The 14,461-nt window shown below is 47.9% G+C and overlaps 1 protein-coding gene across 1 annotated transcript in view; it reads left to right on the forward strand.

The window, feature by feature from the left end:
• The window catches only part of erc2 (ELKS/RAB6-interacting/CAST family member 2), a gene marked incomplete at both ends in the record, with an annotated part of 122,516 nt that extends 110,330 nt beyond the window's left edge, over window positions 1-12,186 (forward strand). Inside the window, 3 exons of the mRNA XM_084315777.1 lie at window positions 2,231-2,378; window positions 5,089-5,679; window positions 12,160-12,186. Of these exons, the coding sequence (XP_084171903.1) occupies window positions 2,231-2,378; window positions 5,089-5,679; window positions 12,160-12,186 (766 nt within the window). The remainder of the gene's footprint in view (window positions 1-2,230; window positions 2,379-5,088; window positions 5,680-12,159) is intronic.
• Window positions 12,187-14,461: the final 2,275 nt, after the last annotated feature.

Raw genomic sequence — 14,461 nt, forward strand, 5'->3', positions numbered from 1 at the left:
CATTGCACTAAGAGCAGAATAGCTCAATTATCAACCTCACGAAACAAGGGCTGCTGCCTTTATCACTAGGTTGATTGAGCAGGGAAATTAGTGTTTACTGCTTGATACACTACAGGGCCAGGCTGTCCCAACTATCCTAGGGGGGGACTATATGACGCTAGGTCGAACTAAATATAACTTGCACTACTGTAATAGATTAAAAGAAACGTAGCCTTATGCATTTGGGATTTTTGTAGCTTTTTTCCTGTTGTACCAAACTCTTTACCCTTGGTTTAATTTTAATCAAATCTATTCTCAAATTCCCAATATCCATAATTTTAAAGGAACAAACCAACAATATGGGAAATGTACTTACTGTCTTCTCCAGAGCCAGACAAGAAGACAGGAAGCGTTCAGTAGAAAGCTATCCGGCTGCAAGCTAGCCTAGCTTAGCACAAATTAATGAAAGCAGATACGGACCAGCTAGCCTAGCTGTCTGACAAAAACACCTCTACCGGAGTTTTAAGCTAGGCTAATGGTCCCTATCCACTGCCATTAACTCATTGGACGCCATGCATTAGCCTCATCCTATAGTAGCTACCGCCATCACTGTAAACGGTGGGAGTCGCCCACCTTGTTTGCAGGGCTATAACTATTTAAATATTATAGCTATATATGCAATACTATGGCCCATTTGACATTGAGTATTTATCGTTCAAGATGTGAAAAATGAATCTTTTTTCCATCCATACAATCTCGTTTTATACCGTGGTGAATATAAGTATGGTTTTAGAGTGGTCTGGGGTAATTCCTGGAAGGCTAGTAATAGCCCGCAACGCATATTATACTTAATCCATTGGCATTTCGTCCCTATACACGCTACAATAAAAAATTCAAATGCATATGATCGGTATATTATGTTCCATCATGCATGCATGAAAGGGGGGGGGTCATTTATGATTAATTGATTGTCAATAACGGCATTCGTTAGTACAACAGCATATGTTGATCAGAGCGATGGCTATGAAAACAATGGACAACCAAGCTGAAATTAACGTTAAATTGCTCTTACCTGTGGCCGATTATAATCCAAAAAGAATATTCCAATTATTTGATTGCCAACTGCTAGATCGTATGTCCATTTGGCAATGACTTTCAATGACGCACAGCCAGAGCACAGAGACACAAAGGGAGTACAACATCGGCCGCATACCACCGGACGGCGGTATCTCAGAAACATTGCCACACAGTACCACAGCATACCTGGATGATTTATGAATGGAAATAGCGAATAAAAGAAATAACGATCCAATAATATCCAAATGTAAACGTTTTGTTATTGTTGTCAAGTTTAAACCAGCATCAAAGAGCTCTTGGGCTTTTTAACAACCACTTCTTACGTCTGTGAGGTTAACGTGAATCATTAATAACTCTCTTCTCCCTCGTTAACTGCCATTGAAGTGCCCCTGAGTACACTCTATTTTCTCCAGTGGTGCTGCTTAACCCTTTCACTACCACACTACAGAAGGTTAGTGAAAGGGTTAACATTCTGTAGCGTGTTAGTGAAAGGGTTAACCATTTGCCGTGTGGCAGTGAAAGGGAATTAACCTTCTGTATTGTCACAGTGAAAGGGTTAACCATTTGGGAGTGTGGTAGTGAAAGGGTTAATGGCCGAGAGTAAAAGGACTGTGGTTGTACTGGGCAGCTCCCAGGTGTGAGTGTGTGTAACTGTCTGACTGTAAGTACAATTCTGAGGTACTTGTTCTTTACACAGGGTTTTTCATGTTGGGGACTTTTTCCTTTTCCTTTACTTTACTTAGAATACAAATAAGAATATATATATTGTACTTTTTACTCCATGGTTCATCAGGGGCTGTTACTGAAAAAGAGCATACTATGCTCAGCAAATCCCAGAGTAAATAAAGGATAAAAGTAATTGACTCGTTATGGTCTATCTATGGTCTATCCTTTAGTCGCTGGGCCTTTTCTCTTTCATGGGACATGAATACTCTTTTGTTTGTGTTTTTGTTTTTGTATGGGTGATGGGTAAAAAAAAAAGTTTCAAGATTTACAATATACGTATGTACATTTGTGTGTATGTACGTATGTACAGTATGTACATGTATGTATGCATACATGTACGTGTAACTATGTATATGTGTGTGTACTCTAAATGTAGAGTGACTTTATTGACACAATAAAGTATATAAAAAAAAAGAATACAGATGCCCTAAATGTTTGTGTTCTCCAGACAACAAGCGCTGTTGGCAGCCATCAGCGAGAAGGACGCGAACATCGCTCTCCTGGAGCTGTCGGCCTCCAATAAGAAGAAGACCCAAGAGGAGGTGTTGGCTCTCAAGAGAGAGAAGGACAGGCTGATGCACCAGCTCAAACAGCAGGTTGGTACTGGGATCAGACGATACCATGTGGCCCGTAATGGCCACCACAAACTTAGCTGGTCTCAGGTCTGCTGCTATGGTTGGCACCAATCCAGGACTCCAACCTTTCGCTTGCCTCTCACCAGAGTCTCGACATTCCCGGGTCACGGCAACAATTTGTTTCCCTTCATCGACTTTTTACTATAATATAATATATCCTGTATTCCTTAGGTTAGATCTCTGCGTTGTGTTGTTTTATGCTGAAGAAAGGTCACCCAAATACAGTGGCGTCGCGTGGGTAAAATAACAGAGGATGCCAAAAAAGAATTTATACATTTTTTTTACTAAAAAAGATGTTTTAATTTTTTTTTTCATATTTAAGCCAAATAATATATATAATATATTTCTCCCTCCCTCGCTCTCTCTCTCCCTCTCTTTCTGAATATTACACACACACAACACAAATATATATACACACACACACAGTGGTTGCCTGCAGGAGGTCTGGTTTGATTATGAATCAGAGAGAGAGAGAGAGAGAGAGAGAGAGAGAGCATTTAGGTTCTAGGTTGACATGAATGAATGGCCTGATGTCGCCGTCGGAGCGTTTCTCAGCATCTTGCAAGATATTGCTGACATGGCAGAACATACATGTATACAGTAGCCTGTGGCTCGGCCCATCAAACACAAGCAGACCAGTACAGTATGACTCTGTGAGTCGGCGTCGCCCCATCAACACAATAACACAGTATGATATGACACGGCAGAATATACAGTATGGCTCCCCACACACACACACACACACACACACACACACACACACACACACACACACACACACACACACACACACACACACACACACACACACACACACACACACACACACACACACACACACACACACACGCACACACAGCGGCATCACTTATGAAAAGTTATTAGGTACTCACAGTCACCATTGTTGCAGCTGAAGCGCCTTGGTCCAAATTAAGTAAAGTAAAGCAACTCCTCGTCGACAAAGTTCTTCAAGTCCTGTGGGTATTCTCCTAAACTTTTCTGCAGCTGAGCGAATTTCAGGTCTCCTCAATGAATTAATCCGAGAGAGGAATCCGAATTTCAATCAATCAAACAATGCTGTTTGTTTAGACATTAAGACTCACATAACGTTAGCTAGCTATCTCCGGGGTTCCCTGAGTCCAGCCTAAATGTATTGTTGTTTTGATTCGAACGTGGCCGCGAGGCGTGTATATTTTCCCCAATGCAGTTTCACCGAGGCGATGACGTTGTCACATTTAGCTTTTAATGTGATTTGATTGGTCAATCGGTGGAAACGTTCTGGACTGGCCCGCCTCCAGAGCGGCAAATTTGAAGACGCTAGAGTGCTTCGCTGTCAGACGGCCCCGTGTTAAGGTGCCGGAACCCCTTTATTAAGCTCGAATCTTATTGGCTAATAATTGATTGTGGAGTCCACAACCATGAATCACAAGGTGGAAGCTAGAAAAAGACACCTCCCCCCTCCCCTCCCTTCTCTATTCTGCCTGAACTGCAGTGACTGAAGCTGCAGTGAGCACAGAGTGACTGCCAGCCTGCCTCAGTGAGTCTGACAGTGTTAGAGAGAGTGAGAAGGAGAAGAGGGAAAAAAAAAAAAAAAAAAAATTATAACACAGAGATGAAAAATAATGATTTTTATTATTATTGTAAACTATATAAAAAAAATATTTTTATTTAAATTAAAACATTTTACTGTTCATATTTGGCTTCCAGGAGAATTCGCCACTGCCCAAATGAAAGCTCCCCATTCGATACGATACACAACCAACACAGGCTCTGTAATTCTTTGATAACACACGTTTATTGACATAAGAGGGAAATGGTTACATGTTCACTAAGCTGAGCAGTGGATCCTCTCAACTTCAAGAAGAATAACAAAGTGGCAGGATTCTCTTCTCTGTGCCCTCATATCACCCTCCAAGGTTCTACCTGTCTTAACATCCAACTCCCCCCCTGTTGCCAAGGATTGACTCAACCTTCTGGCCTGTACCTTTGGTACAGCTGATCAGGCCTTGGGCCCAACTGAGATGTAATGTGACACTGGAATGCAGAGAAGAGAGTTCTTGGTTCCCCCACAAATGGAGAGACACTCATTTGGTTTAAGGCCCTAATAATACTTAACACTGTCGCCTCACAGCAAGAAGGTCCTGGGTTAGATTCCCACTTGGGATCCAGGTTACTGGGTTGCCAGGTACCCAGGTGGGGTATCTCCCGGGCCTTTCTGTGTGGAGTTTGCATGTTCTCCCCATGCTCGCAAGGGTTTCCCCTCCAGAAAAAGAGATAAACCCAATGTAAAAACATGCAGAACAGACCGCTAATGCTGTCGCATCCCTGACGAAGACAGACAATAGCACTTGGATTGGTCCCCCAAGTCTGCTCCCAGCCATGTCTGCCCTTGGGGGGGAAGGACAACGGGATGGGTCAAGCGCATAGAGGACATTTCATCGGCGACCCCCCAAAAAATTATAATGCATATGTGTGTTCCTATGTGTCACCCATCTCGCATGTGTGTGTTCGCTGCATGACTACGTTGCAATGTGAGCTGTGAATAAAGACTTCTTCAAGTCCAGTTTAAATCTTTTAAACAGTTTAAACCATCTTTAAACCTTAATCTTGATCTTTTTTTATCTTCATTCTGGGTTTGTTGCACTAAGTAGTTCCTCCTTTGTTTCCACAGACGCAGAGCAGAATGAAGCTGATAGCTGACAACTACGAAGATGAGCACTATCACCCCCACGGCCCCCACCACCCCCAGCCGCAGCCCCCGCACCCCCAGCCTCAGCCCCAGGCCCAGTACCCTCACCCTCCCCATGCCCAGCAAGCTCCCTACCCTCACGCCCCGCACCCCCAGCCCCCACCTCAGGCCCCGCATCCACAGCAGCCGCAACCCCAGTACCCCCACCCCGGCCACCCGCAGCAACACCCGCAGCAGCACCCGCAGCAGCACCCTCAGCCTCCCCCACAGCACCAACAGCACCCACGGCCCCCGCAGCCCCAACACCCCCACCAACAGCACCCCCACGGACCGCCCCAACAGCAGCAGCACCCCCACCCTCAGCACATGCACGGCCCCCCTCAACAAGGACCCCATCCGCAACATCCGCACCCCCAGCACCCTCAGCAGCACCCCCAGCACCCTCAGCAGCACCCCCACCACCCTCAGCACGCGCCCCAGCACTCCCAGCACCCACGACACCCTGCCCCGCACCACCGCGGGGGGCCCGCCCGGGGACCCCCCCACGCTGGTCACCGGCCCTCGCCAGACCAGGTACGATGTCTCCCTTTAACCTTTAAATCAGCTGGTTGTCGTCATTTACCTTTTTTATATCTACAGTTTAGTCAGTTATCTGTGGCGTTTTCATCTGTTTATGATCGCTGGCATCGCTGTAAGTCTGAGGTTTGAACTTGAGGAGGAGGTCGTCGGGGGTGGGACTGACCCTCTGCTCTCGACGATGTCATCCAATGAGATTTCCTCAGATTAATTTGAACTAGACCACACCCTCAGTGTAGAGAAGGCGAGGGCTTGTCCCCCAGTAAAGTCATTCTTTGTCAACTAATAGTCTACATACATAGACTAACATAATCTACTTAAAGGTAGAAACTGTAATGCTGGCAAAAGAGCCCTATTGGGTATTGCACTTGTTTACATTTTCAGTTTTGGTGTGGGTTGTAGTTTAATCATTTACTAATCTGTGAATGTCCCCAGACCTCTCTTGGCAGAGCCTGATGTGTGGCCAGCAGTAGCAACCCCTCCCCCCTTATCCAACCCACACATCAGACCAAACATTTTAAACAAAGTGCAATACCAAGCGGGACTCTTTTGCCTAGAGATTGCTGTTAGATGGTATTATAGATTCTGACGTTAACTTTAAATAAACATTGTTAACATCACAGTCTACTCAGACCACGATAACTTCAATTATTACTTAGCTAATTGGCTTAGAAGCTTCTGACAAAACAAAGGTTATCCTATAACCCTAGTTACATGAGTTCTTGTGAGCATTCTGCTCTAGTGGGAATTATACTCATGACCTATGAAAACCTTCGCTACATGCACCCATCATTTGCCCGGCCACGCCCATTTCCGTTTATGGATATAAGCGAGGGGCGTGAGCGTGCTTCGTCCTTCCCGAGTCTTGACCTTCATTCGGAAGACAGTCAGGGGTCCTCAGTGAGTGAGAGCAGAACGCTCACAAGAACTCATGTAACTAGGGTTATAGGATAACCTTTGTTACATTTAGTTCTTGCTCCCGTTCTCCTCTAGTGGGACACAGGAACGGAGCAGGACGCGGAGAGCCCGACAAATGCACCCGCTGAGGTCTCCTTACAACCATCAGAACACCGGGGAGGGTCCGGGCCCCACCACCCTTCCTAGTAAGGGGTGGGAGGGGGGGGCCACCGACCGTGCGGAAAAGGGGACAGCACTCAAAAAACGCACAAGGCAAGTAGACCGCGGGACAGAAGGACCCGCGACCACCCCACTGCCCGCCCCGCTCGCTACCAGGGAGACGTACGCAAAGCATACGCTTGTGTTACCGCTCCCACACCTCGTGGGGTCGGGGTTGTTAAACCCTGACGCTGCCCGCGAGGCGTCTCGTGGGGTCGGGGTTCTGAACCCCAAGCCTGCAGGCGAAGCCTTAGCAGCGGGTCGCAGAGGAGGTCCCAGCCCCATGGACCACTCAAAGGCAGGCCCGCCGCCGAGTCCAGGAGCCAGGGCCTGACAGAAGGGACCTGGTGAGGTCAACGAGGCCGTGGCATTGAGACCTCTCCAGGTTTTTACTCGTGACACCACCCTTTACACCACCAGCGCATCGGACAGGACATAACCGGTAAAGGCCCTTCTCCGCCTGGCACGCCGCGAGGACCCCCTGAGGAAGAGGCTCTAAAAACTCCCGGAGGAGGAGGCTCTGTGAGGAGGCTCTCTCTCTGGGGAGGAGGCTCTGAAAACTCTCTGAGGAGGAGGCTCTGAAAGACTCCCCGAGGAGGCTCTCTCACTGGGGGGGAGGCTCCGAAAACTCCCTGAGGAGGCTCTGAAACTCCCTTAAGAGGAGGCTCCGAAGCTCTTCGAGGGAGAGGGAGGGGAGGAGCCCCTGTGGCCTCCGGTCCGCCCTGGCATTTTCCCCCTGGAAAAGCACAGGGCCCTTCGGGTTAACAGAATATATTGAACGAGCAATGCTCGCCTGTGACCCGGTGGACACCGGGTTAAATTGATCCGGTCCGGCGCGACCAGGATGAGTCCCGTGTCCTTCAACGCTGCCGCACCTCTTCAAAGGAGAGGGGGATAGGTACACGTTTTGATCAAAACACCACAGGAGGCGCCACCAAGACGGTCTGTATACGTGAATGCACAGCTCACGGTGGCCCACCTAACGGGCATGAAACCCCCCTGTTGACGCTTGATCTGACCCACCATTTCCCCCCGGAAATGCACGTGAGCCCTCGAGCTGGCAGTGTCCTGGCGCTCGGCAGAGGTAAACTCCTTCCCGGCCAAACGCATAAATGCCGTTATGCCGTTCGGACAGACCAGGGCGCGCCGGTCCCTAAAAAGGCTGTTTCAAATAAACACTTGAGAACATGCCTGGGGCCAGGCGCTGACATCGGTCCCTTAGGACCAAGCTCTGATATCGAACAGCGTTTAAGGCTCGTAAACCCTGAGAACGGTGGCGGGCGAATTCTAATAAGAAAGAGCCCCCAACTCATCGTCTCTCCCCCCTATTTGGGTAAACCGGATGAAGACCGGTCCTTGCAAGGACACTGACACAGGGCCTGGGAAAAAAAACATCCGTCACAAATTCCGCTCTCACGAGAGGGGAAGACACCAGGTTTATCCTGTAGAGACCTCTCATTCGCCAACGCGAGTTGGGATCGGCCATGCAGATCTGCCGGGCATACCCCTCTGGCCAATAAGAGAACTCGAGCCCAGTGGCGTCGTTATGGCAGGGGATGGAGGGATATCTACAGCAAGAATTTTAGGTGTCAATGAAGCCAGCATTGCAATCTGGTTAGAAGTGGTGGAGAGAATAAAGGTTAGCATATGAATTGTAATCCTTGGTTAGAAACGAAATAATGGATGGATTATCCAAGGGGGGTCCTGAGGGGGGGGGAAGAAGAGCGAGCAAGAGCATATGTATGTATTGTATTGTATTGCAAGTATTATGTATATATCTCGTAAACTACATTTATATTGATTCAAATACTGGAATGTATAATCCTGTGATTTAATGTGGATATTTACTGTTAATGCTTGTGTGTCTAGTTCTATGTCATGTCAAAAAAATTATAAAAAAATGTGTTCATAAAAAAAAGATGGTGTAGGCTCGGTCCCACGCCCAACACCTCCTGCTGCGCGACACGCCCCATCATATGGGGGTCCCCGGGGCTTTAACACACTCCTCCGAGGAGGCTCCTCCGATGAGGCTCTCTCACTGAAACTCTGAGGAGGCTCTGAACTCCCTGAGGAGGAGGCTCTGAAACTCTCTGAGGAGGCTCCCCGCGCTCATAATGCCACAATAATAATTGACAAATGTTCTGACATAACTGACACAAGCAGTGCTAGCCCCGCGAAGCCCACCAAAGGAAAAAACATATGCCCCACGGCTTAATTTCCCAAGATAGACAATTGCCTACTTGACATGAACTCATATAACGAAGGTTATCCTATAACCCTAGTTATTTGAGTATAGCGAGCGCTCTGCTCTATTGGAACTGTCCCTTTAATCATATGCTATCATGAAAACTTTCAACCACATGCACGCTCCTCACCTGCCTGGCCATGCATTGCCCACATCCGCTCATACATAAGCGGGCCATGGCCATACTACCAGCTCCTTCCCCAGTCTTTCACCGCCGAAACGGAAGACACGTGGGGTCCTCAGTGAGTCAGAGCAGAGCGCTCGCTATACTCAAATAACTAGGATTATAGGATAACCTTCGTTATTTTTCATATAGCTTTGCGCTCTGCTCTATTGGAACACAAGAGTGGAGCAGAGCGGAAAGCCCGACAGATGTACCCGCTGAGGTCCCCTACAACCATCAGAATCCGGGGAGGATCCGGGCCCCCCCTAGTGAGGGACGGGAGGGAGATCGGACTCGACTGTGCGAAGAGGGTTTAGCACCTCAAACGCACAGGGTGAGCAGACCGTGGGACTTACCTTTGTTTAGACGGGCCCCGCGACTACTCGGACGCGCATCCCGCAAGCCACCAGGGAACGGATGTGAAGCAAAAAAAATACGTCACAGCCCCCAACATCGCGGGGTCGGGGTCAAAAAGCCCCAACCCCATGGCAAGGCTGTAGCAGTGGGGCCAGGAGGAGGTCCCAGCCCCAGGCCACATCCCGGGGGCTAGGACCCCCTGAAAAAAGGGGCCTGGTGAGGTCAACGAGGACGCAGCATCGAGACCCCACCAGACGGTCACTGGTGACACCAACCCCCACATCGCCAGCGTATCGGACAGGGCCTAAAATAGGTGAAGGCCCTTCTCCCCCTGGCACGCCGCTCCGAAGCGCTCCCAAGGAGGCTTCCCCCCCACAATGTCGTGGGGCCAGCTGGCGCGCCGGGGAGACAACCCTCCAATGAGGTTGATCCCTCAATCCAGGTCGACAGGTCTTAAGAGCAGAACTCGACCTGCGACCGGAGCACTGCGGACTAGACAGGCGCCTAAGGGGCTTACTGTAAGGTGTTCGGTATGCCGTGCACCATGTCACAATCTCATGGGGCCACGAACCTCGCGGAGTCAGAGTTAGCCAACTCCAAAACTTAGACCAAATTGATATAACACATCCAATGAGCGGTTTATATCCCCCCCCACCAACCTTACGTAAAGTGAAGAGACACACGAGGTGAAAAGGAGAGTGCCTCCAGCCGTGTGTTGTTTTCCCAAGCGAACCCATACGCGAGCATATGGCCATATGCACGCATCATCGCACAGAAAAACCACAGCACGAAGCTAGCCACCAACCGCGAGCCCTAGGTCCACGTTTGTCTAAAAACTTGGCCACACGCGCACCAGCGGCTCCATTCACAAGCAAGAATTGCCCCATAACACTCATACTCTACGTTTGAGGCATACACAACACGTTCAGTGAAATGTTTACACGCTGCTTCAATAAAAACCCGCCCCTCCTAAGAGGGTCTCTTTATCGAAGGAAACGTAGTTGTTTTAGGGGGGGAATATGGGGGTTTAGGTTGTAAGAAAAAGGGGGGGGGATACAGACTGCCAGGCCTAGCCACGCTCCACTTACCTGCTGCCGGGCGTGGCGCATTCTCCTCGAGGTGTGCTCCAACTGCCGCTTCTCTCTCCATGTTTACATCTCACGTCTCTCGCCATTTCGGGTCGGGACTCTAATTGAACCCTGACTTCACCAGCGAAAACCCCCGCCCCCTCCATGCAACACTCTGGGATGTGATGGTAGGGGGGCGCAAGGCCCTCTCCGGCACCAGCATTTCTGTAGAACTGGAGGGACTTGAACCCTGTGGCCCGCATACTCTTCCTCCTACTACCAACCACCCGCCCTGCTCGCTTCTCCACCGCTCTTAACGGCGGGAGCAAGCAGGCGGAGAGCTTGTGCCGCAATCGTCTGCCATCAGAGAGGCCGCGCCCATTCTGTTGGGGGTCCGTTTGATGGCGACGCCGGATCTACCTTTCTCACGAGTGAGGAGCGCTCAATGTCTTCGGGCGGCACTACACTCGGCGCCGTTTGCCACCGGGGTGAACGGCGGAGGTTGGGAGGAGGGAGTGCTGGTGGAGCCCCAGGGGCTTCTCGAGTCTTGGTGGTGATGCCATCTCGAAGAAACAGCAACAAGAAAACTATAAGCTAAATTTCCACTGTCTAAGGTGCGCTTGTAGCAAAACCTTCCGAATGAAAATATGAGGGAAGGACGAAGAATGGCCACGCCCCTCGCTTATATCCATAAGCGGAAATGGGCGTGGCCTGGCAAATGATGGGTGCATGTAGCGAAAGTTTTCAGTGATATATAGGTCATGAGGTTAATTCCCACTAGAGCAGAACGGGAGCAAGAACGAAATGTAACAATGCTGACTTTTATTCTCACCTGCCTTGATGCAAGGCCACCCATAGCCATCAACTAATGACATCATATCTGATTCCATCAATAGCCTACCTTACTGACGCTCACTTTTGCCGTCTCTATTATTCACATTGTCACTACCTCTTCTCACTCTGCCAGTAATGTCTTTAAACCTGAACTAACTCTAGTAATGTCTTTAAACCTGAACTAGCTCCAGCAATGTCTTTAAACCTGAACTAACTCTAGTAATGTCTTTAAACCTGAACTAGCTCCAGCAATGTCTTTAAACCTGAACTAGCTCCAGCAATGTATTTAAACCTGAACTAATTCCAGCAATGTCTTTAAACCTGAACTAATTCCAGCAATGTCTTTAAACCTGAACTAACTCCAGTAATGTCTTTAAACCTGAACTAACTCCAGTAATGTCTTTAAACCTGAACTAATTCCAGCAATGTATTTAAACCTGAACTAACTCCAGTAATGTCTTTAAACCTGAACTAACTCCAGTAATGTCTTTAAACCTGAACTAACTCCAGTAATGTCTTTAAACCTGAACTAACTCCAGTAATGTCTTTAAACCTGAACTAACTCCAGTAATGTCTTTAAACCTGAACTAACTCTAGTAATGTCTTTAAACCTGAACTTCAGTAACTGTCTTTTCACTCTTTTCACCTTCATGCTTACTCTCACTGTTGGACTGTTTAAACGTTGCCGACGCTAGGATGATGAGGAGGGCATTTGGGCGTAATCCACGCTGTGACAACCAAAGCGCTAATGTTGTTTTGATTGGTGAGATATATTTCCGACTTTTCCCACTTCATGATTCCACTTTATTCTCTCTCTCTCTCTCTCTCTGTCTGTCACTGCAAGCGTTAGCGCTCAATTCTGATTTATTGCTCAGAGTTGACATTACTTCAATATCAAATTCCAATGTGAACTGGTCAGACTCGTGAACTGACCCGCATGCACAAAATAAACATGGAGGACACTGAAGTCACAGTTCATGGTTTAATTTATAGGTTGAATGCAGTGGAGGCCAGCTAATTAAAAACAAATCAGAATTGAAAAGATCAGATTCCATGTGATTTGTGTTGTTCACATTTGGGCCACTTTTCCCTGCAGTCTGAACACTAGCCATATTGTATCACAGCTGGATTTTTGTCTAAGAAGTCATGTAGCGGAAATGCGGAGGTGGACTCATGGGCTACGGGCTACAAAACACCCAAGCGTGGCTGCAGCTACACTGGAGTAGAGTCGCCTGTGAGGTGTTGCTTGAGCGGGTCCTGACACTGAGACTGTTCCTTGAGTCCTGAGACTGTTCCTTGAGTCCTGAGACTGTTCCTTGGATCCTGAGACTGTTCCTTGGGTCCTGAGACTGTTCCCTGGGTCCTGAGACTGTCCGTTGTGTCGTTAGACTGTTCGTTATGTCTTTAGACTGTTTGTTGTGTCGTTAGACTGTTCGTTGCTTCCTGAGACTGTTCCTTGGGTCCTGAGACTGTCCGTTGTGTCGTTAGACTGTTCATCGGGTCCTGAGACTGTTCCCTGGGTCCTGAGACTGTTTGTTGTGTCGTTAGACTGTTCGTTGTGTCGTTAGACTGTTCGTTGCTTCCTGAGACTGTTCCTTGGGTCCTGAGACTGTTCCCTGGGCCCTGAGACTGTTCCTTGGGTCCTGAGACTGTTCCTTGGTCCTGAGACTGTTCCTTGGGTCCTGAGACTCTTCCCTGGGCCCTGAGACTGTTCCCTGGGTCCTGAGACTGTTTGTTGTGTCGTTAGACTGTTCATTGGGTCCTGAGACTGTTCCCTGGGTCCTGAGACTGTTTGTTGTGTCGTTAGACTGTTCATTGGGTCCTGAGACTGTTCCCTGGGTCCTGAGACTGTTCCCTGGGTCCTGAGACTGTTCATTGGGTCCTGAGACTGTTCCCTGGGTCCTGAGACTGTTCCCTGGGTCCTGAGACTGTTCATTGGGTCCTGAGACTGTTCCCTGGGTCCTGAGACTGTTCCTTGGGTCCTGAGACTGTTCCTTGGGTCCTGAGACTGTTCCCTGGGTCCTGAGACTGTTCCTTGGGTCCACTTGTATGTTTTGACTAAATGCCTCTTTGTCTCCTAGATGACTGAGTCACTACGGGAGGAGCACAGTCATACCATGGTGTTGGAACACATTGACTATCTGACCAAACCCTTATCACCGCCACTCAACCCACACCACGCTTTATTTTTACCGGAGAGGAAGAGGAGGGGGGGCTCGGCTGGGAAGGCTGTGCGAGTGGACTGACAGCTGAGCAGGTGGTTTTGTACTCGTTTCAGCAGATATGAAATCACATACATCATATCCCTACTACTAATGTGCCCATTATAGACTGCATATACATAAGTAGACAAAATATGAATAATAGAAAAACAAACAAAAACAGAATAGAAAATGTTTCAATGCTTTTCATGACCAACAATTGAATTGCTTTTGGAATGGTCTCCTATGAGGAGTATTGTGTCATTGCATGACATCCATATTTGTGGACAGTTTCTTTCTGAGGTTAAAGGTTGCACTACAATAAAAAAGGAGATTCAAGACAATGGTTACATTACATTAGAGTAGAAGGCCTGAAGATTTTGCACCCATGTGGGAGATTACTGCTCTATGAACTCTATGAATTCATAATAGCCTTAAATCATGTGTCCATGTATGTGGACACCATATTTGATTGATTGATTGAAAATGTTATTAACAGATTGCAGAATGGGTACAATACAGTACGGCTCAATACACACAATTGTTAAGGGGATGCAGACCAGAGAAAGACTTTCGTCTTGTTTACATCAGGGTCCCCCATTTTCAATTAATTATAACATTTATGACATACACGACATACAGATATTTCTCATCTTGATGATCTTCTTATTCTACATTGAGGTCACATGCTGAAAGCTCCAATTCAGTACTGTTACATCCAGACATTTATGACATACAATATATACAAATATACAGTACTGTTTATTTACAGACAGAGTTTCAAAAAGAGAATGTA

The sequence above is a fragment of the Notolepis coatsorum genome (genome assembly GCF_963971535.1).
Source record: "Notolepis coatsorum genome assembly, chromosome: 6".
Lineage (NCBI taxonomy): Eukaryota > Metazoa > Chordata > Actinopteri > Aulopiformes > Paralepididae > Notolepis > Notolepis coatsorum.